This window comes from Gymnoscopelus braueri, assembly GCF_963280865.1.
Source record: "Gymnoscopelus braueri genome assembly, chromosome: 4".
In the NCBI taxonomy this organism is placed as follows: Eukaryota; Metazoa; Chordata; class Actinopteri; order Myctophiformes; family Myctophidae; genus Gymnoscopelus; species Gymnoscopelus braueri.
In genome coordinates this window covers 52745406-52758178 of record NC_137605.1, presented here as the reverse complement: position 1 = coordinate 52758178, position 12773 = coordinate 52745406, and the positions used below count along the sequence as shown (strand labels likewise).

Here is a 12773-nt window from a genome sequence, read left to right as displayed (position 1 = left end):
CACGTCTAGCAAGCTGCCGAAGCTGTGGAGCAAAATGATCATCGATCCAGTACCAAAGTCAGGCGAACTCACCAAGGCATTAGCCTGATCTCACAAGTTGCCAAGATGGCTAACAGGAAGATCCTCAACCGTCTTAGACCCATCTTAGACCCTGTAATGAGAAACTCGGGCAGATACTGGTGCTGAGGAGGATACTGGAAGGAGTAAGGAGCGGAATCTTTCAGTGGTGATCACCTTCATGACTTCCAAAAGGCTTTTGGCACCATCCACCGGGGGAATCTGATGAACATTCTCCGGGCCTATGGAGTTCCTGAGAAGATGGTTCAGATGATGGAGACAAGCTACTCGAGGCAGTCCAGGACTTCTAATAACCTGGGCCTGGACTGCTTCAATGGAACAGGACCTGAAGGTCCGGGGGGCACTTGACTGGAATGCCTTGCATGGGATGAGGAGAGTGTGGAAATCAGACATGGGAGAAGACCTCAAGAGGCGGCTGTTCTACAGTGGAGTCAGTACTGCTGTATGGGGCTGAGACATGGACCGTCACAGCACAACAGGAAAGGGCCTTGGATGGAGTCTACACAAGAATGCTATGAATGGCACTAGGAGTCACATGGACGGACCACATCAGAAATGTGGTCCTCTACAGGAACCTACCATGGGTCACAGACAAAGTCAGAGAGAGAAGGATGAGGCAGGGCACTGCGTCAGGGACCCATAACTAGTGGCAAGCAAACTAACACTATGAGAGCCAACCCAGGGCAAAGCCAGGAGAGACAAGAAGTGCACCACCTACGTAGATGCACTTCGGCGTAACAGCTTAGCGAACAATACTGTAGAGCTCAAGACCCTGATGCTAGATAGGAGAGTGTGGAGGGCAGCGATTCAGGAGTCCCAAGTTGGTGTTGGCTAGACCACACTCACACATCGCATCGCAAAGACCCTATTCTATATGATCCGGCCTAACTGACCCATGCCCCCCTCAACATAATCCCCCCCATACCCTCTACCCCCAACTCCACCACCTGCAATACTCCCCCACTCCCACAACCCCCCCCCCCCAACTGCCAGCCCACACCTCTCCACCTCCATAACTCAAAACCCCATCCCACTTCATGGGTCCCAAGTTGGTGTTGGCTAGACCACACTCTCGCATCGCAAAGACCCTATCCTGTGTGATCCGGCCTAACTGGCCTATGCCCCCCTCAGCATAATCCCCCCCACACCCTATACCCCCCAACTCCACCTACTGCAATACTCCCCCACTCCAACAACCCCCCCCCCCCAACTGCCAGCCCACACCTCTCCAGCTCCCTAACTCAAAACCCCATCCCACTTCAGGAGTCCTGAGTTGGTGTTGGCTAGACCACACTTTCGCATCACAAAGACCCTATCCTGTATGATCCGGCCTAACTGGCCTATGCCCCCTCAACATAATCCCCCCCATACCCTCTACCCCCCCAACTCCACCTACTGCAATACTCCCCCACTCCCACAACCCCCCCCCCCAACTGCCAGCCCACACCTCTCCACCTCCCTAACTCAAAACCCCATCCCACTTCAGGAGTCCTGAGTTGGTGTTGGCTAGACCACACTTTCACATCACAAAGACCCTATCCTGTATGATCCGGCCTAACTGGCCTATGCCCCCCTCAACATAATCCCCCATACCCTCTACCCCCCAACTCCACCACCTGCAATACTCCCCCACTCCCACAAACCCCATACCCCCCAACTGCCAGCCCACACCTCACAACCCCCATAACTCAAAACCCCCATCCCACCCCATACCCTCATACCCCCAAATCCCACCCAACCCATTACCCCCACTCCCAGAACCCCCGGTCCCCATGCCCCCAACCAGCACACCACAACCCCCAAACTCCACCCACCCAAACCCTCATGCACCCCCCACCCCATACCCCCCCAACCACCACCCACACCTCCCACACCCTATAACTCCAAACCCCATCCCACCCCCATACCCTCATACCCCCCAACCGACACACCACAATATTTTCACAGGGTTGTTGGCTGCCACGGTGTTCACGTGTGATTTTGATTTGCAATTAATAAAGAATCACGACAATTACGTTCACATTTAAGCAGCAATGACAACCTCTAACCACAAGTTCAAAATGTTCAATGTCAAAACCTCCTATCTATACCTAAAAATGACCTCCTATTGAAGTATCCGTTCAAACATGGGTTCCATATAATTAATCATATCCCATACTGAGATGCAGAATTGTGTGGAGCTGAGCGGCAGGTAGTGGAAAAAACCCGGACAATTCCCTCCAATCTGAATTTGTTATTGATGTGTTGATCAAGTCAACCCTTTAAGATCCTGGTCTTTGTCCTGGAGCAGAAGCTACCCGCTTTAAGTGAGAACCAAAACAAGTCGCTGAGCCAAAACCTTTTGTTACCAAGTGGTTGATTATAATACTATTGTCCTAGTGTATACAGACTGTTTGAAGCTAGCCCCCCTGGAGTCCAGGAGATGCTACCCCCTTCTTGCGTTTGAACCCAGAGTCATTCTTTTGTCTTAATTGGAATGGATTAAAATATCCTTTGTTCCTTCCTGGGTGTTGGCCGTAGACAGTGAATGCATAGAGACAGAGGACAGAATGGCTACAGAAGAACTTTGAGTTTGGCTTTAACTCTGTCAAGTTGAGTAAGACTATGTACACAATACTAAGAGCCTTTTAAATGAGTAGTTGAAATGATTAAAGTCTTGATAACTATGACCTGTGTTGTAAACAAAGAGAAATGTCATTTAGGGAAAATATTCAGTCTGAAGTAACTGTTGTCTTATGTTGACTCATTGGATTTCTAACTACTGTTTGCAAACATGAAAGTATAAAGTGTGTGGTCTTATTATAAAGCTTAAGAGATTTTGAACAAGGATTACTAAACAAGGTTTTGTGTAGTAGTAAAGTTTGATAATTGGAAATAAGACAAGTTGGCACACTGTAAGGACAATGCTAATGTGTTTAACAGGATGTTTGTGGGGGTTCGGCCACGACTCCTCAAATATTCATGTATTCGATGTGTGATAGGCCCACTGGGATTAGGGGCTGGGCTTAGCCACCTAGCCTCCTCCCCTTGTGAGCAGAAGGTAGACCGAGTATAAAATGACATGCTTGTATGTGATGACGGCGCGCTGCTGAATCAGACCTTAAACCCGGCAGTCTGCCTGTTGGGTGGAATAAAATTATATCTAACTTAAAACCTTGGACCGGATCCTCCATTATTGAACCTCTCTCCAGGAGACTGAATACAGCCACTCTTTCGACCAGAATATACATCACTATCTACATAGATGCACATAGGAGGTTTTTACCTAGAAATAGTTAGGCTTACAAACAAACATTATCTTTGTTAAATAATGCTTTTTTTATGCTCATTTTGAGATCAAGACATTCTACAGTACTGTATCAAGTATTACCATTACATTAACTCACACTCTTGGTGTGATAAAAGTGTCACCACCTGACACTAATCATTAGCAATCAACAAGGCAATGCAATTAACTTGACAGAGTTACTAACAAATACTTAACTAGTAAGGGGGGAAGACACTTTTTTATTTTGAAAATAATAGATGACTACAAACTGAAAGACATTTAGACGGTCTACATAACATAGAATTCCCAAGTTTCAGCTCTGTCTGCTGCTCAATTAGTTCTGGTGCAGATAAGAGGTTTTGCGCTTCAACATTTTAGCACTAATTGGCACTGAACAAGATAGGAGGTTTTAGTCAAATGACTTTTTCTGACAAAATGAGGGGCGGGACTATCTTGCAGATAGACTGAGCATGTGCAGCATAGCCTATAGTCCTCATCCACAGTGAAATCCGAAAATCATGAAATTTGCACATAGGAGGTTTTGCATTTTGGCCATCGCCATGTATCGTCAACCATGTATCGTGATGCGTATCGTATCGCTGTTACAATGTATCGTTACAGCCCTACTAATCACTCATTGCCAACACCTGGCTACAGGGGCCTCGTTGTCGTTGGAGCCCTTTGATGTTGTTGCTGTGGATGAGAGTAGAGACTGTTTGGTTCATTATATTATTACCTGGCTGTGTTTGTTTCACTGTGTTTGTGACTGATGTCATATTTAGTACAGTATACAGACCTGATTGTATATATTCCTGATTTATTTCAGAAACCACACAAACTGTACACTGCATATCTGTATGCTGTGTGCCTAAAGCAAGGGTGATGCAACTTTGATGATGTAGAGGGCCACTATATTTCCACACTCACTCCAGAGGAACACATTGCATATACTGTCGGGCAGACACCTCTTATCTCTGAATTTTAACTTTTTTTGTAAATTAACGCCTTCTTCGCCATTCTATGTCACACAAAAGTAGCAAAAATAGCCAATCTACAAGCTCTTGTAGATCTGCTATTTTGCCATATATATACTTACTGTATGTTAACTTTATGAACTTAAATACAAATACATTGGACATAAAAAAGACAATAGAATTTTAATACTAGTCATTAAGCTACTATAATATAGACTGAAGTAATTAAAGCGGGTTATGTTTGCATGTTTGGAATCATAACAGCTGAAATCAATAATCAGTATTCTGACATTAACCTGCGGGCCGCATTAAGAGAGGGAGTGACACGCAGCAAAGGTTGTCGGGACCGCTAGGCCAGCGAGCGCTTTTTAAGACGTCAAACTAGCACATTATGTTCAGAAGCATCTTCCATCAAATCTTACTAGTCTCTCTGATATTTCATATAAAAAGCAAAAGGATAAAGCCTCAGTGGTTCTCAAAGTGTGGTCTGGGGGACCCCCGGGGGTCTTTAAAGGGTTTCAACAAAATGAGTTAATAAAACATCTAAATCAGCGTGACCGCTTTAACCTAATGTATACGTAGATTATACAGCTGATCAAAAATAGAGCGTGAGTCTGTAGATCTGATATTTTTTAAAGAAATCTTGAAAAATAATGTGGATGTTTGTAATACATTTTAACAGCACAGATTGTATGGGGGTCCCTGGCACAAAGTATATGTTCAGATGGACGTGTGCGGACAAATGCATATTAACCCATTTTGGGCAGGAACCCCTATTTGTAACTATACCTTTCAGGACAGGAACCCCTTTTAGAGTTGTTGTTGCTATGTTGTTGCTATGTACAAGGGGGGCAGTGGCTCAGGGGTAGATTGGCCGGTAGAGTGAACTGGAAACCGGTTCGATCCCGGGCTCCCCCAGAGTTAGTGTTGAAGTGTCCTTGAGCAAGACGCTGAAGTCCTTTAACCCAATGCATCTGTGTCATTTTTACATTTCTTTGGCAATTTAGTTTTAATCTTGACAATTTGTGCACATTTATATATATATATATATATATATATATATATATATATATATATATATATATATATATATATATATATATATATATATATATATATATATATATATATTTTTTTTTTTTTTTTTTTTTAAAGCAAATATTTGGCCGCAGACCCCCATCTAAAAATGTTTTGTTCCATGGACCCTCGCCCAGAAGCAAAGATTTCAGTTCCAAATGTTCCAAAAACGCTTTTAAAAACATATATATTCAAAAGAATTCACAGATTCTTTACCAGGTGGGTTAACCCATTAAGACCTGATGCCGATTCTACAAAATGTCGTCTTTTTCAGTTTTCTGAAAAACTTATGAATAACAATTTAAGTTAAATATACAACTTAGCTGTACAGTACATTGAGTAAATTAATTTTCTCACCACTGTTCACATTTACAAACATCAAGGGCTGAATAGAAAAGAAGGAAAGTAGAGTCTTGATAAAGAACAAACATAGGTTTTACTTGAAAATACAGAATAATTGATTACAGGAACTTTTGAAATATCAGCAACGATTTCATTCCTAAATTACTTTGTAGTATACTCTATAATAATCTATATAGAGGATTCCAGGGGTCCAGGATTTAATATATTGCATCCAGGAGAAACTATTGTCTTAGAATTCTGGTTGACAATAGTTGTAATAGAAATCCAACAGTCTGTATTCCTTGAGCATCAAAAAGCTGCCCCCAAAGTCCAAGCATTCCATGATTTTTACAGGTACAGTACAATCGTTCTTTTTCGCTGGCAAGGGGACGATAGATGATGTTTAAACTCTGGAAGTCAATGAGTTAAAGGTCATGTGGAGACTTAGGTAGGAAAAGTTCTCTGTTAATATATTCGCCACATCCCCATGAAATCTCGGAGTTTTTTTTTGGAAAAATTCTCATAGCGCCGTGTAGAAGGTCCAAAAAAGCTTATTCCAGTAAGAATCCAAAATTGTCTGACTTCTGTCTTTCCGCTCTCGATTGTATTAGTGCCCAGGCAAAGAGGACAAGATAGCCAATGAATAGGAAAGGGCATTAGATTTTAACAGTTTAATATGATTGGATAATCTACAGCTGTTTAATAAGGGTTATGTGTCCACTATGCATACTCAAAAGGTCTATTGTACATGTTATGTATCTCCAGACGTCCTGTCAGGATGTAACAGGGAGTAGGTGGTACAGACGTCTTCTTATCATGATATATATGCTAGTGGTGAGGAAGCCAGAGGGACATGGACCTCTCTCAGAACAGCTCATGGTATATGTGCCATAACTCCCTCTTTTCCAGTAGACTTGTTTTGAAGATATGGTCTGGGTTTAGTGCAAACCAGAGTGAAGAGACCAGGTCTAAACAATAGCTGTTCTGTGAACCTCCCTTTGTCAGGGGGAGCAGGGAGTAAAATGGCTTTTTGCAGGCGTCCTCTTGCTTCTCATGAGAGAACATCTGAATGCGGTGCCCAAACATACAACGCTCAAAACCCCATTGTGTGTGTGTGTGTGTGTGTGTGTGTGTGTGTGTGTGTGTGTGTGTGTGGGGGGGGGGGGGGGGGGGGGGGTCTTATCTCTTGTTAAGGCCCATAGGCTCATGTATTTACATTTTGCTGTAGCTATTTCAACAGCAGGTAATGCAGGAAACCCCTTGACATTGGGCTCCCTACCTATAAACATACTGCTGGTGATTAGTATGTGTTCACACAGTCCACTTAACATTGTCCATGAGCTTCATCAGGTGTCTGAATAAACAGAAGTCAGACACAAGATTCCACTTCTTGAGTTAAAACATTTTAAAGGCATTTGTCATATCTTTGTGTCCTGAGGTCGTAGTTGAAACATAAAATGTGTTTAATCTCTGAAACAGTCAATGTGTGTCCATGCCGTAGCCAGGCACCCTGTTGAAGTGTCCTTGAGCAAGGCATTGCACCTGTCATTGCTCGTTTACTTTGAAGTTGCTCTGGATGATCATGTTATAAAAAAGATAACAGTTAAATATAATTATCTTCACACACACTGAACTTCAGTGTGTCCAACTCGAGTACATCAGTACAGTCCTACATCAACCCAAGATGTTTGGAAAGGTATGGGTCGATTTCACAGAGAAACAATATCATGCTTGAACTTGCAGCAGTTCCTTTGATCCTCACTGCATCGATGACAAAACGTGCCTTGTCCATTGGCGTTATCATACTCTTCTTTGATTATCACTCCCTTCTGAAAAAGTACCTGTAATAGTTCATTTACTTTAAGTTGCTCTGGATGATTGTGTAATAAAAAAAGATGAATACAATATAATAATCCAACTTCAATGTGTCCAACTTGACAAAAAAGATAAAAAGATGCAGGACATTGCCTAGATACTGAAGGTACTTTACGTACATCTGTACCGTTTTACAACATCAACCCAAGATGTTTAGAGAAGAATTGGTCAGTTTCACAAAGAATGAATATCATGCTTGAACTTGCAGCAGTTCCTTTGCTCATCACTGTATCGATGACAAAACGAGCCTTTTCATGTTTCACTTGCTCCACACGGGCTTCATCATACTCTTCTTTGATTATCACCTTATTCTGGAAAAGTTCGTCCAGGACACCGTTGAGAACGGGATGTGAAACGCTGTTGATGAAGCTGCTCCGCACATCAAACAGTCTGTCTTCTGCTGGACGAGTCAGTGTGCGTTGAACTTGTTGTTTTCTTAAAGCAGCAGTTGAAAGGTCTACATAGCCTTTCCATGCACAGATGGATGGGTTACTGTGTCTTAGAAGCAGCCTAACACGCTTAAACCTTCCCTCTAAAATCACTTCAAATGTTGAGATGTAATTGTGATAGGATGATTCATCAACTTTAAATTTTGCCTTATCTGGTTCAATTATAATGGATTCATCTTCAGGTGAAACAGAGAGGGTGTATTCTTGATTTGGGGTTAGTTCACAGGGAGGCTTTTCAATGAAAATCTCTTCTCCAACTAGCTTCCTCCTTTTGGTCATCACTTCATCCAGCACAACATTCCCAGGCAGCAGCAATACTTTCAGGGTTGATATGGGGTCATCATCATCAATTGGTGGTGTATAAAACAGTGACACCAATGCCTGCTTGGTGCTGTCAACATCGGTGACAAGACCATGGGGAGAAAATGTATTTACATTTATGATGACATGAGTTTCTGTGATCACATCGGGGTAGATCAGCTCAATGTGCCCATTATCCATCACATGGAGAACATACAAGGATTTGCCTCCACCCATGGAGAGGATCTCACAATGTGGAAAGTGTAACTGACACACAGACCCCTGAGAACCTTTGATGTCAAACAGTGGTCCTGCAGGCCTCTTGCTAAGCTCGGATAGAAGCCTTCGGTCCCAGGGGACTGTCCTGTAAGTCACATCTCTCTCTGCCTCCATCTTAAACACCAGGCCGGTCACGTTGCATTGGAACAGTCCTGTTTGGGTGCAGTGGAACCTGTAGCTTTCCTTGTTTTCCATAACAATTATATCAGGTGTAAATTTCTGTGTTTTGTCCAGTAGTGTAACATCATTTACGCTGTGGGAGCGCTTTGCTCTGAAACCTGTTTTGTTCTCTAAACATGGAATTTGGCTCAGTGAGTGTAAGCTGTGAGAACGAGGCAGAGAGATGGATTCTCCCATCCTAGAATCATTTTGATCAGTTTCATCTTGGAGCTCCAGAGAGGGATGCACAGCGGACAGTGACTCTGCAACAGGCTGGTCTGTGGTTGACAAATCACAGGCTGTGTCACATGACATCATTTCTTCTGGGGAATCATGGGAGGACTGTTGTGATGTGGATGAGGAATACAACATGGGGGAGACTACAGCAACAGAGGGATACATGTTGGGTGTAATTACTTCCTGTGGGACATCTTGAGAAGAGGGAATATCAGACTCCTCTATCTCTGCTTCTTTTCTTCTATTTCTGGGAAGATGGGGCATAGAAAATAAGGACGACATATTGAGGCTGGTTGACAGAGTTGAAGAGGGAAAAAAAGGGAGGTTTGATGAGTGAAGACCAGTCTCACTCAACTCTTCTCTTCTCTTTCTGTCTTGTGTTCTCTGTGAAGAAACCATGTGGGGTCTGTTGAGTGTGGAGTCAGAGGATGTGCTAGGAGTTTCAGTGCTTGATTGATGCTTGATGGGATCCAATGGGTAAGATTTGGGTTGAGACGGGGACTGAATGGGAGGGTTATCACTAGGTGTGAAGGGAGGATCAAACAGAGTCCACTCAGATTTCCCCTCAGGCATCTCTGTAGCATGCTTCACTCTTCTTCTGTCTCTTTCTTCGTCCAAGTCTTTTGTCTCCTTTGGAGTGTCTTCCATCTCCCTATGCTTGCCTCTTCCTCTAAGGCACACTTTAATGTCTCTTTCTTCATCCAAATCTTTCTTCTCAGGTGGAGTGTCTTCCATCACAGGAGGCTTCACCACCTCAGCTGTGGAGGAGGAGGGTGTGAGACTTCCTTTTTGCTTCACAGTGTCCATCTTCTCATCTTTTAAATGAGTCCCCAGGACAACATGGGAAGGCACCTAAAAATAGAAAGGAAAGTCATGGATATCAAATACATATACATAAACACTAGAGACCATCTTGCAATAGGATCACACCAGCCTTGACGCAAAACTGGTGTATAGGATTCAATACAAGTGAGAAGCATGTTTGGTGGAACAGGTGAGCTTTGTCAGGTTTATTCAAACCATCATGGTCAACCTTTACCCAATGTTAGTTAGACATGTGTTTTGCTGAAATATTCCCTCATGTGTACAAGTAACATAGTACCCTAATGCCAAATGCTAAATTCAATTTCAGGGAAAGGGGAGATACTTGAGGTCTGACAAAAAAGAGATGTTACCTCTTTAAGCTCTGCATGGGTGAAGAGGAACATCAGTATATGACTCAATCAACCAATTTTTAAGGTTTCGAGGCCTGTAAGGCTCGAAACATTATTGCATTCCTAATTGGCTCTCTCTTTCCTCCGCCGTTTTTTCAGTTCTGGCCCAACCGTGCAAACGCTTTTTACGAAACTCGGCAATATGGTAGAGGGCTATGCCAAACGGCGAAGACCAGAAACACACAACCATTGGCCAAAAGGTGGCGCTGTAGCACTCAATTGAAAATGCCAACTTTGAACAGGTACAACTCATGCCCTGTTTGACCTACAGCCATGAAACTTCAATACACACATGCGTCTCCTCATGCCTAACAACTTTCATACTCTGACTTTTGACCTCTGACCTTTAGATCTCCCACCATTTTGAATTATATGAAAAGCAGTTAAAATCAAACTCCTCCTGGGATTTCTGAGAAATCTGCACGAAACTGTCTACACGTGTACTTTGGACCTATGCCAACAAAAATATGGCGTGGATTTTTTCTAAGTGAAAACATTAAGCTTTTATGAGCCAATTACATTTGTTTTATTCGTCAATTATTCGTCTGCCCCTAACACGTACATGCAGACTCACATTTGTTTGAAACTTTGCAATAATGTAGAGGGTCATTCCAAGTATCACTGAAACCAATCTTACTCCAATTGGTCAAAGGGGGGCGCTATAGCAATTTTTTGAAAATTCAAACTTTAAAGAGGCAAAAACCATGCCTCGTTTGGCCGACAGCCGTGAAACTTGCTTACACATGTGCCTTGAAACCACAGCGCCGCCTGTTCGACTCCCGCCTCATGCAGACATCATTATAATTGCATTGCACACAACATGACTGTATCAATGAATATATGTGCAATTGTTAAAGATAACGTGAAATGCTCATTTGAGAGTAGTTATTTTCAATGTATGACGTACTTCATTCCCCCTTTTGTTTTGTTTTGTTTTGTTGGATTCTCCTTTCTCACTGACCAAGGCTGTCGATTGAATAGCTTGATCAGTAAAGTGTTAGCCGCATCTTCCGAAGGTCCCCGGTTCAAACACCACTCATTACATTGTACATGACATGTACATTGTACATGACCATGTTAATTCAGACATGTGCACATTTTTAAACAATAACATGAAATGCTTTTTTGAGATTAGTTGTATGTATGACATACTTTCTTGTGAAAATAGCCGATCTACAATCTCACAACTTTTCAGATAGCAACGCGTTGTGAGCTTGTAGATCGACTATTTTCACTAGTTTCCATTCCGAGAAGACAAAAAAATACTTTATTGCTAAATGTTTTGTGAACCAGTGATCTAGAGTAGTTAGCGAAACAGAGGCTTGGTTCATAACGGACGGAAAAACCTATAGATATCAACAGACACCATCAGGGAGGCCATATTTCTAGCTCAATGAGAAGAGAGGCAGCCTGAGATTCCATAGGTTGTTGGTTCGATCCCTGTCCCCAACAATGCGTTGAGGTGATCATCATTTGGAATTCTTAGTTTTACAAATAGTGTTTCTTAAAGGGCCATTTCACCCCTGGAAGAAGTTTTCGGTCTTTTAATGAAGTTTAGGAGTCAAGAAACAAGATCCTGGTTTTTTTTTGTGAATAATCTGTGTTTTTAGATATCTAGTAATCTTCGCACACGTCGTGACGTTATTTGCGTCATGAGAGATTGGTCTCATTCCTTTCCGCACTACATGTCTCGGCGTGTCTCAGTCAGACCAGCTCAAAAGACAGCCCCAATGGTGTGTCCGTAACACTTTGTTCAACCTTCTTTCCCCACTCGGCCACTCCCATTAGCTGTGGCCAGCGGCCAACCCCCCTTGCAGAGTGTGGCATTACTTTACCTGAGTTATCTTCTGATAGTTGTACTTGAATGTTGACATGAAATAATAATCCTGTGTAGTGTTTCATAAGCGCAAGCTTGAAAAAAAAAATACAGCGTGGAGTAGCAGCGCTGGTAAACAAACACCGTCACGAAAGGCTAGGATCATAATACCAAGGATGTGACAGTGATGTCAATACTATGCGACACGGAAGTGAAACTGCATGAAGATACTAAGGATTTGCAGGGATATGACATCACTAACGAATCCTTGGACATATATGTAACTAGTTGAACGTGTGCGAGGACAGCCAGTGTTGCCAGATATTGTGAGAGAAATAAGCAGCCAGGTCTATGAAAACAAGCCCAAAAGAAAAATAACTATGCCAAGAGCACTTTACCTAGACATGGGATATTATATATTTGAAAATTGCTGATCTACAAGCTCACAACGCTTCGCAACCCATTGTGAGCTTGTAGATCTATTTACAAAAAAATCTTGAGGGGGAAAAAGTCCAAAATGTGGATTTTTTTTTTTTGCAAAATATTTTTATTTGCTTTTCAAAATGTGGAATATTTTTGACACATATTTGTTAGGGGCTCCCTGCCACAAATTATAATTTCAGATGGGGGTCTGTGGAAAAATACATGAACATGTTTGAGAACCACTGGTTTAAACAGCAATCAAAACATTTGGAAACAAGCCCA

At 42.5% G+C, this 12773-nt stretch overlaps 1 protein-coding gene across 8 annotated transcripts in view; it reads right to left on the bottom strand.

Moving 5' to 3' along the window:
* Positions 1–5814: 5814 nt before the first annotated feature.
* LOC308083791 (uncharacterized protein) overlaps positions 5815–12773 on the bottom strand; it is a 74425-nt gene continuing 67466 nt past the window's right edge. For all 8 annotated transcript variants that reach the window (XM_080426142.1, XM_080426140.1, XM_080426143.1 and 5 more), the window contains one exon: positions 5815–9890. In XM_080426142.1, the coding sequence (XP_080282268.1) occupies positions 7746–9890 (2145 nt within the window). In that variant the 3' untranslated portion in view covers positions 5815–7745. The remainder of the gene's footprint in view (positions 9891–12773) is intronic.